Source organism: Actinia tenebrosa, unplaced genomic scaffold, assembly GCF_029948245.1.
Source record: "Actinia tenebrosa isolate PJP-AT-01 unplaced genomic scaffold, QUT_ActTen_1.0 PGA_scaffold5__44_contigs__length_20552954, whole genome shotgun sequence".
NCBI classification, from domain to species: domain Eukaryota; kingdom Metazoa; phylum Cnidaria; class Anthozoa; order Actiniaria; family Actiniidae; genus Actinia; species Actinia tenebrosa.
Window position 1 is genome coordinate 791,619 of NW_028292582.1, and position 17,429 is coordinate 809,047.

At 40.7% G+C, this 17,429-nt stretch overlaps 2 protein-coding genes across 2 annotated transcripts; one reads left to right on the forward strand and one right to left on the reverse strand.

The window, feature by feature from the left end:
* Positions 1–2,529: 2,529 nt before the first annotated feature.
* LOC148906247 (uncharacterized) lies at positions 2,530–4,582 on the forward strand. The gene is made up of 2 exons (XM_089037698.1): positions 2,530–4,231; positions 4,515–4,582. Exons 1-2 carry the CDS (start codon positions 2,530–2,532, stop codon positions 4,580–4,582), a joined length of 1,770 nt encoding a protein of 589 aa, XP_088893824.1.
* Positions 4,583–5,060: 478 nt separating this feature from the next.
* LOC116294203 (uncharacterized) lies at positions 5,061–17,287 on the reverse strand. Its single transcript, XM_031701753.2, has 2 exons — positions 17,166–17,287; positions 5,061–8,519 (listed from the first exon to the last, which is right to left on the reverse strand). Exons 1-2 carry the CDS (start codon positions 17,193–17,195, stop codon positions 5,775–5,777), a joined length of 2,775 nt encoding a protein of 924 aa, XP_031557613.2. The 5' UTR covers positions 17,196–17,287; the 3' UTR covers positions 5,061–5,774.
* Between the last annotated feature and the right edge of the window lie 142 nt (positions 17,288–17,429).

Below are 17,429 nucleotides of genomic sequence, written 5' to 3' on the forward strand. Positions count from 1 at the left end.
TAATATTCGATATTATGATATTATACTTATTATCTTTATCCGCAAACATTGATAACAATGATTTTATTAATAGATAATGATAATAATTTTATTACTCATATAGCACAAAATTCATTAAAATATATGATCTAATGCGTTTACTTAGTCAAGTTATGATATATTCCAAAATATAAAAATATTTCAGCAATTCCAATTTCCAAAAAGTCACTCTAAATATTGAGAGAGATCTTATATTTATGATTATATGAAGAGCTTCGGAACAAGAAAGGGAAAACAATGATGGACTGAACGATGTAATACATTAAATATACCATTGCAAATAACACAGGCCGTCTGTATGCCTCATTTATTACAACACCAGAAATCCTTGCGCACTTGTTTGTGTCAGATTCAAGGCGACTTCTTTTTTGTATTGCCTTGCAAGTACTAAGATGAATTCAAGCTAAGTAAATGCTGTTAACTGTATTATTTTCCAGACCATGATATCCTAAGAATAGTGCGTCCTGATTGGCTGCGCAAGAGGGCCAGTATTATGTGTCTCTCACCGCGGTCCGATATCCGGAGTTATATTTCTTTCAAAAAAATTCCTTTTTTCAAGAATAAAGTTGAAAAATACTTGAAACTTTTGAGTCCGTCGACAAGAAGTCGCTGTTTTGAGTCGCTGTTTTAGACAAGCTACTTGAATCGGATCCCAAAACTATGGAAACATCTTTAATACTCTCCAAATAATTTTGCTGTTTCTAATTTTATTAGTCTGTATTCAGTCTACATTGAAGAACAATCAAAAAGAATGAACTTTAATGAACTACTAATAATAATGTTAGGGTGCACTTAATTTGGAGCCAAGCTCCTTTTTGCTTCCCCCTTTCATGATAGCTTAGGAACTTAGATAATTGTCATGGATAAAGTAATGTGCGAACTAATAAACAACAACGAGTCAAAAGTGTCACTGATCAACTGTACGGAATTCAGTCAAAAATTGTTTTCTTGGTTCTGAATAAATTCCATCATTGGAAATTGAAGAGGCACAAAACGACTCGTCATTTTGTTGACTATACAACAGCTACAAAAAAAAAGCAAATTCGAGAGATTTGCTTCTCTCCTCTCTCTCTCTCTCTCTCTCTCTCTCTCTTAGAACTTAAACAAGAACTTAAATCTTTGGTGGATTTTATGTTCGATGTCCAAGAAGGCAGTAATGGCGTCTTTAAAGAAGACAAAGCTCACAACGCAATAACGTATAAAGTGAGTACCGATGACAAGGAATGCTCCGTAAGATTCTACACATCATCACTTAGACTGAAAATCTTTGGGCCAAATCAAGAATGCCTTAGGAATAAGTTTCATGAACTTCTTCCAAGCAAGAATGATGGTCCTGCAGAAAAAGGAGTTGAGCCTTCACAACCGACTGATTCTGAAATTGCCTCATTATTATTCGGTTTACTGACTGACTTGCGTAAAGAAATAAGTTTATTGAAAGACACTTTCCAAAACGGAGAGAACTTTGATATCCAACAAATGAAGAAGGAAAACGATGATTCTCGTAAAATTATCTGTAATCTTCAGGAGGAAATTAAAATTCAAAAACAGCAAGTATGCAAATTACAAGACGAAAAAGCCAGCTTACTAACAGCGTTGAGGCTAGTTACGAAAGAAAACGATCAATGTAAGAACAATGATCAATGCAAGAACAATGATCATACGGAAACTAAACAAGCTACTGTAGTTGATCTTACGACCCCGGAGAGTAGTATGAGTGACACAATGAATGAATCTCATTGTAACTGGAAAAAGGTACAAAGGAAACAAAAAAAGGCCAAGCAACAAAAGACAACACCAAAGAACAAAGCTGAGAACAAGCTACCTACTAATAACCAGGACCATTCGCTTCAGGACAGAAACAAAACTAGTACAGTTATAATTGGAGATTCTATAATATCGAAGCTCGAAGGTTGGAAAATGTCAAGCAAGACAAACAGAGTTAATATAAAACCCTTCCCAGGGGCCACAGTGGAGGATATGGAGGACTATATAAAGCCAATAATCAGAAGGAAACCTAATAATCTTATTGTACATATTGGTACAAATAATCTTAAGTCTGATGAATCTAAGGCCATTGCAGAGAGGATAGTTGGAATCTGCGAATCTGTGGAAAAACAGCTGCCGTCTTGTGAAATAGCGATATCTGAATTAATCATTCGCCAAGACTCGAGTCTCCTTGAAACAGCAAGAAAGGATGTGAACATATCGCTTAGAGCCTTCTGCAACGAACGGGAATGGGACTATATTTCTCATAATGTAACAGAGAAAGGACTTAACACCAAAGGACTGCATTTAAATCGTGCAGGAATAGGAATCCTTGCGCAAGATTTCAATAAATATCTTAAATCTAAAGCATGATTAAAAGGTAAGGAACCACTAGACGAAACAGATTCCTCTATTCATCCCTCTAGTATTGTCTCAAATACTAATATTGATAAGTCTGACGGTGATAATAGACCTCATTCTATTCCTAATGTTAGAGGTTTTAAAATGGCCTCTTTAAATATAACTAGTCTTGTAGCTCATATAGATGAACTGAGATCATGGGTCATTCAGCAAAATTTTGATCTTCTTTGCATAAATGAGTCAAGGCTCGATCCATCAATCCCAAGTTCAATGGTGAGCATCGAAGGCTATGACATCCATAGGTCTGATAGAAACCGCAATGGAGGGGGAGTTTGTTTATACTTGAAAAAGGGCGTAAATGGGAAAAACCGTAGTGACTTAACTGATGATAAAGTAGAGTCCCTGTGTTTTGAAATCATGAAGCCAAATAGCAAGTCTTTTGCCGTTTTAGCCTGTTATAGGCCTCCTAACTATGATACACGCTCATTTTTCAATATATTTGAAAATGTGTTAACAAAAATAGATTCTGAGTTTAAGGAAATTTATATCCTAGGGGATTTAAACTGTGATTTATTATCTACTAATATTAATCAGCAAACCCGCTATTTGAATACGACTGCTGAATTGTTTCAACTTACGCAGTTAATCACAGAACCAACTAGAGTCACTGAAAAAAGTAAAACCCTCATTGATGTGATCTTAACGAATAGCCCAGATAGGGTAGTCCGAAGTGGAGTGGTTCACATTGGTATCAGTGACCATAGTCTGGTTTATACAATACGGAAAATAGCAATTCCGACAAACAACAATCACTGTAAGATCTCATTTAGATCGGCTAAAAACTTTGACTCCGACAAGTTTCTTATGGATTTAGCAACACTCCCTTGGGATTGTTTGGATAATAAGGAAAGCCCGGATGACATGTGGGACAGATGGAAAGAGTTATTTCTCTCTGTTCTTGACTCGCACGCTCCGATCAAAACAAAACGAATAAGAAACAAGAAGTCTCCCTGGATGACAACTGATTTGAGGAAAGCTATGTACGATAGAGATAAAATGAAACAAAAAGCTACTCAAACGAATTCGAGGGACGACTGGAGTGATTATAAGTCTATTAGAAATCGCGTCAACAACGAGATAAAAAGAGCCAAGAAGTCATATTATGAAAATCATTTTGCACAAAATTCAAAAAACTCAAAGGAGGTCTGGAAAGCTATTAATGAAGTCCTCTCACGAAGGACTAAATCTGGCTCTTATGTAACATCTATCAAAACAGGTGATACATCGATGTGTGACTCGAAGGAAATAGCTGAGGTATTCAATTGTCATTTTTCTGAAATTGGGACTAAATTAGCTTGTTTAATTCCCGATGGACCGACTGCTTATAATGATTATCTAATTAGAATTGGCTCAACATTCACCTTACGACACACATCAGTTGATGAACTTATGAAAATCATTAATTCTATTGACGTTAAAAAAGCGACAGGTCTTGACGGTATACCATCTCATTTCATCAAGATTGCTTCACCAGTAATAAGTCAATCACTAGTGAAGCTATTCAATCAATCAGTTGATAAAGGGATTTTTCCTAACGGCTGGAAACTTGCGAAAGTTACGCCAATTCATAAAGCTAATGACAAAGATGATTTGAATAATTACCGTCCCATTTCGGTCTTACCTACTATTGCTAAGATTTTCGAGAGAATAGTTTTTAACCAGTTATATGAGTATCTAAACTCAAATAATTTACTTTCTCAAAAGCAGTCGGGATTTAGACCGCTTCATTCGACTACTACTGCACTCCTAGAAGCCACAACGGAGTGGCTTACCAATATGGATGAAGGTAAATTGAACTGTGTCACTTTCCTAGATTTTAAAAAAGCTTTTGACACAGTAAATCACTCCATACTTCTCCACAAATTATACTATTATGGGATTGCAGAAGAGTCGATAAAGTGGTTCAAATCTTACCTCACAGATCGTAGTCAGAGATGCTACATAAACCATACCTTATCTAGCTCTAGAACACTCGATTGCGGCATCCCTCAAGGCTCAATCCTTGGGCCATTATTATTTATTATTTACATAAACGATCTGCCAAATAGTGTCAAATTTTCAAATGCTAGAATGTATGCTGATGACACAAGTCTCACCACTTGTGGCACATCACAAAAGACTCTATTTGACGAGGTGAACGCTGATATTTCCAATATTCATAACTGGTTGAAAGCTAACAAACTTAGCTTAAATTCAGCTAAAACAGAGCACATGTTTATTGCTTCTGACGATAAATTGAAAAAAATTACCTCCGAACCACACATATATTTAAATAGCAAACCAATTACTAGAGTCTCTACAGCAAAAACTCTGGGTGTTGTGATTGACGAACGGGTGTCTTGGGTTGCTCATATTGATTACATTTGTAAAAAAATATCCTCTGGATTGAGTGGCATAAGACGAGTCCGCGATTACATCCCCTTGGAGACAGCTATTACCATATATGAGGCTCTCGTTTTACCTTGGTTTGACTATTGTGACGTGGTATGGGATAATTTACCAGTAACGTCTGCTGAAAGATTGCAAAAAATGCAAAATAGAGCTGCAAGAATAATAACAAAAAGCAGCTACGATGTCAGATCTAGTGATATTTTAACTTCTTTAGGCTGGAAAAGCTTACAAAGAAGAAGAAAGGAGCATAAAGCAATAATGATGTTTAAGACTTTAAATGCACTTGCACCAAAATCTGTAAGGGAACTCTTTTATTTTCAAGAAAATACCTACGATTTTCGTGGTAGAGAGAAGTGCTTAAAGTTACCGAAACCCAGCACTGAGTTTTTAAAAAGAGCTCTCTCTTATGACGGTGCAAAAGTGTGGAACTCGTTACCCCAAAGTGTCAGACTGTCCAATAATTTAAAATCTTTTAAGAGGAATCTTTCGTCTGTTGGTCCTTAACACTTTAATTACTATAATATTTTTGGGGGGTAGATGAGAATTTATTTCATAAATCTGTCTATATATTCTTAACGTTATTATTAATTTTTTATATATATTACCTATGAACTCGGTTTTCATGAAAACCAATTTGTACATTGATGAAATTTCCCGAGATTAAATAAAAGACATCTCTCTCTCTCTCTTTCTCTCTCTCTCTCTCTCTCTCTCTCTCTCTCTCTCTCTCTCTCTTTCTCTTTCTCTCTCTCTCTCTCCTTTCTCTCCTTTCTCTCCTTTCTCTCCTTTCTCTCCTTTCTCTCCTCTCTCTCTCTCTCCTTTCTCTCCTTTCTCTCCTTTCTCTCCTCTCTCTTTCTCTAATATTCTCTCTTATTATCTTCTATCACTTGACCTAGTAATGGCGACATCTAATTTACATACCATTTCCATAAGAGTAATTACTTTTCTATGAGCCTTACCAGAGGCTTAAATCTTCCATACTTCCACCCGTTATTAACAGCATACAAAAACATAACAGTACGAGGTTTAAGGACTAAAGTAAATGGCAGCTTCCGCGATACAAGTGAACGTCTCAAACTTCCATTAAGCTTCAACTTAAAAGTTCTCTTTCGACACTGGTTTGCAATCTCGAATGCTATGACTCGACGTTGCATTTTTTTGAATGCTTTGGTTTTCAATGTCCTCTCTCCAAATATCACACAACGCGACGACAGAAATCTCAACGACGTTTTCAGCCCAAAATGATGACTTGATAGAAGTTGACGAAGATCAGGCCGTGGCCTGCCACTAGCTGTCTTCTTCCGTTCAGCGCATGCGCATAGCTTGACATCAACAGTCTTATCTACGCATGCTTTGTACTTCCCATACACACTGACTCTCACAATATCCATAATTTGAACATTGGGTTGGCCAACCGAAGAATAGTTGAGCTTAACCTGAAATCGTTCCACTGAATCTACGCCGTACGCCGGCGTAACCATTAGTAACAAGATGGTTATGACGTAATTCCCCAAGATTTCTTGACGCGCTGTCTCGACGGATTTACCAAGAAATCTTGCGCATGCGCCGTAACCTATACGAGAGCGGTCAAATTTGGGACGACGGCCCTTAGTAAACTGTTGTGTTATAATGTTGTTAATGTGCCCCAACGCTATCTCAGCCAGCCAATGAACTTCGTGGTTACTAGTGCTAATAAATCGATTCCATCCTTTGCAACGACAATAAACATCTGAATTCAGACCTTCAAGATCTGAACAGGTGCGGTTGAGAGGGATTGCAGAAAGAAGACCGTTGACTCGATAATCCATTACTGCGGGCGCTGACGGCATCTCAACCAATGAATTCAACATACCATGTAAATCAACTAGCGAAACAAGTCTCTTTTGATTGGCTATTAAATTCTGAACACGTGACTTGCCAAGGATTTTGGCAACGTTATCAGGTATAATCATGAACATTAATGGCGAAAACACTTCTAGTCTTCCATGAAAAGTTTCGATAGAGTATTTGTTAGTTTTTGCCCCGTGATCAGATATGATTATAGTTATTGTATTTTGTAATTTGGATACGACCTTGATATGTTTTCCCAAGGGAATATCATCTTCTCGTATTCGAATCCCCTTGCTTTCGTGCGCCGTGTTCAGATGCGTGAACACAAAAGCAGGAGCAACATTGTTCTGGCTTTCAACGCCGCGCAAAAAATGTTCAACATATTCTAGTAGATATTGGCTGACGAATTTCCCATCCAAGCAAATTTCCGGAAGCTTTTTACTGAAAGGATTGGTATAGCCATAAGTGCGTAAAACCTCACACGCAAAATGAGTGAGTCCGCGATTGTCCAAGTAACTTGTATGGTTCAAATATTCCTGAAAAACTCTCTTAAAACTCTTAGAGAAAGGTTTCGACCTTTTTTGATAACTTTCGGAAAGTGCAGAACCCCACTCATCAAAGAAGCACAAATCCTCCTGTATTAATGTCTGGTATCCTCGCTGTTGAAAACGCTTCGTCATTTCGTCAATGCCAGTTCTTCTTCCCGTCTCAGATTTTCCCATCAGCTCCTTTCCACTGAATAAAGCTCTCAAGTTTTCCACAGTAAACGACGCATAACTCTGAACCAGCTCAAAGTCAAGTATTTGAACGGTGGAGATTTTGGAGCGTTTTAGTTTGCGCAATAAGTCGGTAGCTCTTGGAAGAGACCTGTAAAAGTGCGCACGAGATACAGCATCTTCCACTAGGATATTAACACTGATTCTATCTCGGTCACTCGACGTTCGGAACCGTCTTAGTAATGGCGGGAAAATAAGTGGCTGCGGCTTTTCGTCATTGGCACATTTTATAAAACAGAAATTCATACCGTTTATCGAGTTCTCCTTGATTATGCTGGGTAGTTGTTTCTGGAGAATCTCCACCGATTCGAATCTCAGCCAGGATTTTTCTTTAGGGATGATACCGTAGACTGCATCTCTACATCCTACAAGGACTTCATCACCATCACAAATATCTGGATCACATTCAACGCTGGACTCATTGTCGTCAAAACTCAGTCGATTTTGTGTCTTGAAAATACAAATGGGATCATCATCGGAGATATCTTTACATTTTACGGGTTTTGAACTCAGATCGAAGAGATCATAATATTCAAAAGCTTTATTACAATCTTTTTTCGATCTGTTGTATGGAATGCAAGTAGGTTGATGGCTGTGGATTGTCGCTGCTGCATCACCAAGGCCTTCATATGAACAATCATAACTAGACTGAGTATCAATTGTCTCGCTTCGTTTGAACGATGTAGCGTTTTGCTTTAACTTCGTACGTTGTGCATCACGCCGACGGGACCAAACATCCAGAATTCCTTCAGGAAGAGAAAGTGGCCTAATTTCCTTACTAGACTGAGTATCCATTGTCTCACTTCGTTTGAACGATGTAGCGTTTTGCTTTAACTTCGTACGTTGTGCATCACGCCGACGGGACCAAACATTCAGAATTCCTTCAGGAAGAGAAAGTGGCCTAATTTCCTTACGTTGGCTTTGTTCTTGTGCCGGATTCAAGTGACGCCATAGTTTTCTTTTATACAGTGGTTGACGGTGGTTATGCTCATTAGAACGCTTGATTTCATTGGTGGAAAAGTAGAAAATAACTACAACTGCGACGGAGAAACACATCAGCGCTAGAAACTTTCTTTTCTGTAACAAGATAAGAAAATGAAAAAGATATTATTTCAAAAAATGTGTGAATGGATGAAGGAAATGGATGAATGGAGGATAGATTGAATTAGCGAAACTTTATTTATCCACGGTAATTATTATAATGATAATATGAATTTAATATAGTGCTTATCTATCGCTGTCCTAAGCGCTTTATAACCAATCAAAATCATATGAGATATACAAGTATAATCATCTACTTAGAGCGCATGCGTTAAAACCAAGAAATAAAAAAAAGGTGACACTGTTAAAATAGACAAACTTTCGATCAAAATTCAAATTTTGATGTTGTTATGCCTTACTTTCTGACAAGTTAAGGAACGCTCGCATTTCGATAATTTGGTTACTATGCTGTCTAGAAATAGTAAAATATCGTCTTTTTAGCTCGTGAAGAGCTATTGGAGTGGCTAGATTTCGCATTTTTCGGATAACGTTTCTCAGCCAATCGTTTTGGGTACGTTGTTTGCAGATGAAGCCATTTTGGATTTTCGATCACTTCATAATAACATGTAATCAGCAGCATATTTTGAGTATTCTTAGTTTACTTTATGCTCTTTTTATTGGACCTTGAGATATGAGATTGTCGTATTTATCATTATGTGAGACACAAAACTAGTACGGCATTTCGTGACTAAGTCTTTATGTAAATATTAGAGTGTGTGACGAAATGTTCATGTAACCAGATAGTAGTTTTGTAACCAGAGATATAGATAGGGATATATTCTTACACACATGTACTGAGCATAGATCTCAAAGAAAGAAGCAGTAAATATAAGTTCCAGCAAAAACGTGTCAACTATTGGTTCGAACGGGATCAAAAGTACCGTGTGTAACATTTTGGCGACCCTGCCAGGACCGCTAATCGAGGAATTTCTCGTAAAAAGGCGGTTCTCTAGACCTGGAAGACGATTGACCTCGTGGTCAAAGAAGTTGATGTTGTGTTGGACGCACATGGATACGAAATTAGCGTTCCTTTGAATGCTTTCATCGCAAATAAGTCAAGCATTCCCTTCGTATGGTACTGAAGACTTGATGTACGTGGCCTAAGAGGAATTAATGTCCGTTTGAACGCCAGAAAACTTTAGAGAACGTGGTTTTGCAAGATTTGGGGGTGTGGTGTAATAACAGACCAAGCCGGCTACGATGGATTTTGATTTAGAGGCTCAGCAGTTGAGATTGGAGCAAGAAATTTTAAATTTGTCGCTAGAACGCTTGCAGGAGTTAGCAGAACACCTCAAGGTGCCTTGTGAAGATGAAGGAAAACTAAAGTTATCGAGGAAAATACGGAGGACAGTCGAAGAAGTAATAGAGAGCTCAGAGGACAAACAGTTAGTCATTGAAGACATCGGCAAATTCACCAAGGAGAGCAACACAGCGCAGAAGGATGCTGAATACGACAAAGCGAAGAAAGAACTAGAGAAGATGCAAGAGAACTTCAAGAAGATGATGGAGGATTACCAGAAGCAAATCAACGAAGCAAACGAAAAGTTGGTATCTCTACAACCAGATAACAAATCATCAAAACAGGAAGCAATCGAACCGGTATGTACTCTTAGTGACGTAGGCGTCGTAGATGTACGAAATGCACTCAGGCGCGATTTTCGTATCATTGGTATGATTGGAGGAGATACGCACAAAGACCGCTTGTCTCTCGTAAGTCTCTTGAGGCAAATCGAGGTTGGTCTTAAGAACAAATACAGCGAGACAGAAGTAATCGAAGGCGTGATCAGAGCGATTAGTCCATCACTTAAATTAAGATCTTATTTAGAAATGATGCCAGCGCTAACGATAGGAAAACTTGAGCAGATTCTAAAAGCACATTATAAACAGAAATCTAGTACAGAGCTTTACCAAGAATTGACAACGGCATGTCAGGCTGCGAAGGAGTCTCCGCAAGATTTTCTAATTAGAGTCATGGATTTGCGCCAACAAGTTCTCTTTGCATCGCAAACGAACGAAGGAACTGTTAAGTATGACTCTGCGTTAGTAAATGGTTTATTTCGCCACGTGATCGAGACCGGCCTGCAGTCGGAATCCATACGCACAAAGCTTCGGCCACATCTGTTAAACGCTGACGCTAGTGACGAAGAGCTAATGGAGAAATTAAATGCTGCGGCGTCGGAAGAGTCTGAGCGCATGAGTAAGCTGAGTCCTGGGTCACGCAAAGCGCTCGTTAATCAAATTCACGCTCCTGTCGAACAAAACGATAGAAAAATACCAGCGCCAAAGAACCATGGCAGTGGGAAAGCACAGAGTGAAGATAGCTACATGGCAACGCTCAAGGCTCTTCAGGCTGAAGTGGCTGCAATTCGATCGGATTTAAATAAACCGCGCGAAAGAAGGAAGGAAGAGAGGAATGTTCGCCGTTGCACTAAATGTGAAGAAAACAACGCTGAAAGTTGTAGTCATTGTTTTAAATGTGGATCGGGTGAACACTTCGCGCGGGGTTGCAAAACAAAGTCGGGAAACTCCCGACGGCTACGCCCGGGGGACAGGGAGTAGTCCGGGAAAACAAAGAGTCCCATGTGTGCGTGTCGTGCGGAGTACAAGGGAAACAAGAAACAGTCATACTTTGTTCGGGATGCGAAAGTGTTAATTACTGTTCAAGTGCGTGTAAGTTTGCACATTGGAATGAGCACAAAACACTTTGCAATGCAATAGGCTATCTCACCCAGCAAGAGAATGAAGAGATGAGAGAACAAGGATTTTACCGCACACACCTCACGCCAGGACAACTCACCAAAGTTGTTAATTTGGTGGGGAAGAAATGCATGATAACTTGTTTGTTAAATGGTCGCAAAACTGATGCATTATGGGATACTGGGGCTCAGGTTTCTATCCTCCCCAAAGACTGGATTGACAAACAAATGGATGGGACTACCGTGCGTAAAATAGGGGAACTTTTAGATGGGCAAAATCTAAACCTGACAGCGGCCAACGGTACCCCTTTCCCATTTGAGGGTTGGGTCGAAATAGACTTTGAGCTTTTGTCAGGAGGAGAGGGAGCTAAAGTCAAAGTTCCTTTCTTGGTTTCACGAGACCAATTAGACACACCTATTATTGGGTACAATGTTATCGCAGAACTTGTTAAACGTGAAGGGGAAACAAAGGACGGAATAGTAGACAGTGTGGCGGCGACAATGACTCATCTGAAAAGAAGCGACGTAGAAGGGCTAGTGAGTACGCTGCGCGCGGTTGATCCATACTGCGAAATTGCCGAAATTAAAACTTGCAAGCGAGACATTGTAATACCCAAAAAGCAAGCAACAATTATAAAGTGCTCAGCAAAGGTTGGTCCGACTGAGGGTAAGATTCCAGTTTTGTTTGAACCAGACCCCCAAGCCTCGTGGCCGAGTGAAATAAATGTACCAGAATCTGTAGTGACTATCTCGGGAGGCTCATCCAGTCGCGTGAAAATCAGTGTCGAGAACCACTCTGACCATGACGTACGTATTAAGGGCCACACTGTTCTCGGTAGCCTCTACCAAGTACGGTCGGTGACACCTGTCGAGGTAACACGGAGAGATCTACCATGTCAACAAGCGACACCACCCAGCGAAACGGATTTTAGCGCCGAGGAAATCTCCCACCTACCTAGCGTAGACGGCCTGACAGACGAGCAAAAGAACATCGCTCTGAGCATGCTCAAAGAAGAGGCCCACAGTTTCTCCCAAGACGACCACGACATCGGCTGTGCTGAAGAGCTGCAAATGTCTATCAACCTGTCAGACACCAGACCAGTCCAGAAAACGTACACAGCAATCCCGAGACCTCTGTATCCTGAGGTAAAACAGTACGTGGAGGACCTTCTAAACCGTGGCTGGATACGACACTCGAGATCCTCTTACTCTTCACCAGTAGTGTGCGTTCGTAAGAAGGATGGCAGCCTACGTCTGTGTGTCGACTATCGTCAGCTGAACGAGCGCACAGTTCCAGACCGACACCCACTGCCGCGTGTGCAGACAACTCTAGAGAACCTTGGAGGGAACAGCTGGTTCTCGTTGTTGGACCAAGGAAAAGCCTATCACCAAGGATTCATCCATCCATCTTGTCGAAACCTTACAGCATTCGTGACTCCATGGGGCCTCTATGAATGGGTTAGAATTCCTTTTGGTTTAATGACAGCGCCTGCTGAGTTCCAACGATTCATGGAAGGCTGTCTCCACGACATGCGAGATGACTGTTGCGTCCCCTACATCGATGACGTCATCGTGTACAGTAGGACTTTTGAGGACCATGTCGAGCACATCCGACAGGTTCTACGTCGTTTACGATCCCATGGTATTAAGTTAAAACCTGCTAAGTGTAAGCTGTTTCAAAGAGAAGTCCGTTACCTGGGACAAATCGTATCCGCAGAAGGATATAAACCCGACCCATCGAACGTTGCCGCAGTACTAGTACTGAAAAACTCGCAACCCAAAACAGTCGGGGATGTAAGAAAACTTCTCGGGCTGGTCGGATATTATCGGCGATATATTCAGGACTTCTCAAGGATTGCGTGTCCTCTGTTTGAACTCCTACAAGGACGAAACGAAACTAGCACACCAGAACAGTGCAAGAAAACGTTCCGCCGTGGAAAACGAAGTCAGCCTGCCGTTTCGTCCTCGCAACCAGTAACCTGGGCAGCCAAGCATCAGGAAGCCTTAGAGAAGCTGCTGAATTGTTTGGCTACACCACCCATACTTGGTTATCCAGACTACAACACGTCGTTTGTACTGCACACAGATGCATCAAAGGAGGGATTAGGAGCCGTGCTCTATCAAAGGCAGAACGGTATTATGCGAGTGATAGGGTATGGTTCGCGGGCACTCACGAAGGCTGAGAAGAATTACAACTTACATTCAGGCAAACTAGAATTCCTAGCATTAAAATGGGCTATTTGTAACCATTTCCGCGAATATCTCTATTACGCACCGCAGTTTACCGTCTACACAGACAACAATCCCCTTACGTATGTACTGTCGACAGCTAAATTGAACGCGACCGGCCAATGTTGGGTAGCAGAACTTGCTGATTTCAGGTTTTCAATCAAGTATCGCCCAGGTAGCGTAAATGGTGACGCCGATGCTCTCTCGAGAATGCCTCTTGACATCAACACCTACATGGAATCCTGCACAACCACGACAACGAGAGAAGACGTCTCAGCGGCCTTCAATGGACTCCATGCTCAAGAGAAAGGTGAAGCCGTCTGGATAGCAGCAGTGGGTGGTACTCTAATAACTCCAGATGAAGAAATGTTGAGTGGAGTGACAATTAACGGCCTCCCAACAGATACCATTTTGGAAGCTCAACGACAAGACCCAGCAATAGGACGCGTACTAGCCATGAAGACTGAAGGACGCTGCCCCACAGTCAGAGAGATGAGGAGGGAGCAACCACAGACAAAATCTCTGGTTCGACACTGGAATAAACTACATATAGACGACTGTGGACTACTACGCCGACATATTGGAGAGTATAAACAGCTTGTACTTCCTCCACAATACCACAACTTAGTGTTCAAGGAACTCCACAAGGATATGGGACATTTAGGGGCAGAGAGGGTTGTACACCTCGCACGTGAACGAGTCTTCTGGCCAAACATGGAGAGAGACATCACTCATTTTGTATCTCACGTATGCGAATGTATCAAGCAACGCAAACCGAATCGAGAGACTCGTGCTCCTCTGCAACCCATCAGCACATCCGCGCCTTTTGAACTAATCTCTGTGGACTACCTTCATCTAGAGCGCAGCGTGGGTGGTTATGAGTACATACTGGTAGTAGTCGATCACTTCACTCGCTTTGCGCAGGCATATGCAACTAGAAACAAATCAGCAGCAACTGCAGCTGAACGACTGTACAACGACTTCTTTCTCCGATTCGGATTTCCTGGTGCAATCGTACACGATCAAGGAAAGGAATTTGAGAACAAACTCTTTCAACAACTCCAGCGTCTATCAGGAACATCTCGAGTGCGGACGACTCCATATCACCCACAGTGCAATGGGAAAGCAGAGCGCTTCAATCGGACACTGCTGTCGATGTTAAGAACTTTGCCTGAAACCGCGAAAAGTAGATGGAAAGACTCGCTAAATAAAGTAGTGCACGCGTACAATTGTACTAAAAGCAGCTCAACTGGTTACTCGCCATTTTATTTGATGTTTGGCCGGACTCCAAGACTACCGATCGACATAATTCTCGGAACATCAAACAAAAAGGGAACATCCAGCTACACCGAGTTCGCTAAGAAATGGCACACAGCAATGCAGGAAGCATACCTGAAGGCAGCGAAAAATGCTGATATCTCTACCTCTAGAGGAAAGAAGAACTATGACCAGAAGGTTCACTACACACAGTTGCAGCCAGGTGACCGCGTTTTGGTCAGGAACCTCTCTGAACGTGGAGGGCCAGGAAAGCTTAGATCACATTGGGAGGACAAGGTTCATGTGGTAGTACAAAAGAGAGAGGGAATCCCGGTATACGTTGTGAGACCGGAAGGACGCCCAATCGACGGTAAAAGAAGAATACTCCACAGGAATCTACTCCTACCATGTGACTCACTTCCACTGGGCCACACCCAGCTACAAATGGAACAAAGGCAAGCAAACCAGAATCAAGATAGACCGGCCTTGACACAACCTCAGTTTCTAACTAATGACAGTCCATCTGATGACGAGTCAGAAGAACAGTTTAGAGGGTTTTTACCAAACGAACTGAATCCAGCAACTAATGAACGTGAACATAATGAGTCAGCGGAAACAGACCCCCCACAAGAAGACCAGGTATCCCAGCAAGACAATCTACCTCAGGAAGACTACGCAAGCCATGACCAAGCTCAGAACCTTGAGGACGCTCAACCTCAGCTCATCACTGTAGGCGAACCTGACACAGAATTAGAAGCAGTTCCTCCTACAGAACCGGAAGGCAGACCAGTCCGCGAGAGACGCCCTCCACAGACGCTAACCTACAACACTCTTGGGACACCAATGACTAACTGGTACCATGCAAATGGTATCGCAGCTTACCCTTATTACGGAGGGACGTATCACTACCCCGCTCCTGCACACGGAGGGACCTTCATCAACCCACCAGTCTTGTCTAGACAAGGACAAGTTCAACAACCTTACAACCAACCTGTATACCCATGGACAGTGTATCGCCAACAGTTTAATGGCTACAACACTTACAACCCGCAGTACTAACAGATATATTTTTAGCATATTATTCTTATAGTTTATCAAAAAAAAAAAAAAAAAAAAAAACTGGAACGGGACTGTGTCAAATACACAATGATTAGTCAGGGACTACACACGTCCTACTACACGAAACATTAGAGAGACGACGTGCCCAGCGCCGGCGGACAAGAGAAGTCATATGGACTATAGAAAACGAGACAGCAATGAACTGATTGGGCCTGATCAACCCAATTCACTTGAACTCTATAATCTGTAGATAGTCTTTGAATAGTGTACACGTCTGATTTATGTTTAGTGTTTTGTCATGTCCAGGAGGACATCATTTTAAGTGGGGGAGTATGTGAGACACAAAACTAGTACGGCATTTCGTGACTAAGTCTTTATGTAAATATTAGAGTGTGTGACGAAATGTTCATGTAACCAGATAGTAGTTTTGTAACCAGAGATATAGATAGGGATATATTCTTACACACATGTACTGAGCATAGATCTCAAAGAAAGAAGCAGTAAATATAAGTTCCAGCAAAAACGTGTCAACTATTGGTTCGAACGGGATCAAAAGTACCGTGTGTAACAATTACGTTGGAAGAAGAATCCGAAAACAGCCTGGTTTGTCATATATTGGATCGATTAGACTACTCGGTCCAGATAATCCCAATCGTAGGAAAATTTCGTTACCAGAAATCGGAAAAGAAAGGATTGTAGCCAATCAGAACAAGCCAATAATTTAATTGATAAAGACAACAGTTTGTTTGCACAAAACATAACTCCGACTATACCGCCTTACTCGGGTCACAATACCCTCAATGAAATGAGTCACCAAGTGTCATTTGTTATCATCTTAGTTCATTGGTACTCAAAAAGCTTCACGAGCTTACCATGGGTTTACCTTTGATTTAATTTAAAATTGTGAGGTCCATACGAAGTATTTTATGGAGCTCGAACGCGCGACCATCGCGTTGGCGGAGTAAGATTAAATTTCGTTTTTTATAAATCATGAAATGACCAATGAACACTCGGTTTATAAAATACTGGGATATATAGAGTATGTGACGAAATGTGACGTCACGGAAAGTCAAATTTTGCTCAGTTTTACAATTTTCGATCCTCAATTTCGAAAGAACAGAGATATGGCTGTTTGAATATATGATTTCCCCGGGTTTGCATAACTGTCTCGAATTCTCCCAACCTCCCCTCGTGTTGCTATCAGACTATGTAAACACGGAAAATATTTTCTATTGCTTAAATATTTAACTAGCTGTGAACTCTAAAATGTTCTTTAGCATTTTTATGGCGTGAAATTTTCAAATAATGTAATCTGATCTGAAGACGCCTGCATAAAAAAGTTTTAACAGTAGTACAACGTAAACGTGTTATTTTATCAAGTATTTCAAAGAGTTAGTGAAATATTTGTTCTTCGGTGATTTTCTAAAAAGATCAGACTTACCAAGACATCCAAGAAATTTGTATTTGCCATTTGTGTTTGATATACAGGTAAAAAGCATTGACATCTATAAATCAGTTTGATCTGTCTTCTCCATTTTGGCGGAAATGATTTACCTGGAAATAAAAATGATTAAAGTCAGAAATGAAACAGTTATACTTGAGAGTCTTCGTAAGAAAGTTAAAAGAATTAATTATAATATAACAATGAGATGTCACTAGCAAAGGTACCGGTCAGTCATGTGGTCTTCTATTGGAAACACGGGTG

Excerpts from the sequence above, each read along its gene's own strand:
- LOC148906247 (XM_089037698.1), top strand. The coding sequence starts at position 2,530 with ATGGCCTCTTTAAATATAACTAGTCTTGTAGCTCATATAGATGAACTG. Across the intron at positions 4,232-4,514 it reads GCTTACCAATATGGATGAAG|AATGTATGCTGATGACACAA; the intron begins GTAAATTGAACT and ends TTCAAATGCTAG.
- LOC116294203 (XM_031701753.2), bottom strand. The coding sequence starts at position 17,195 with ATGGCAAATACAAATTTCTTGGATGTCTTG. Across the intron at positions 8,520-17,165 it reads CAAATTTCTTGGATGTCTTG|AAAAGAAAGTTTCTAGCGCT; the intron begins GTAAGTCTGATC and ends ATCTTGTTACAG.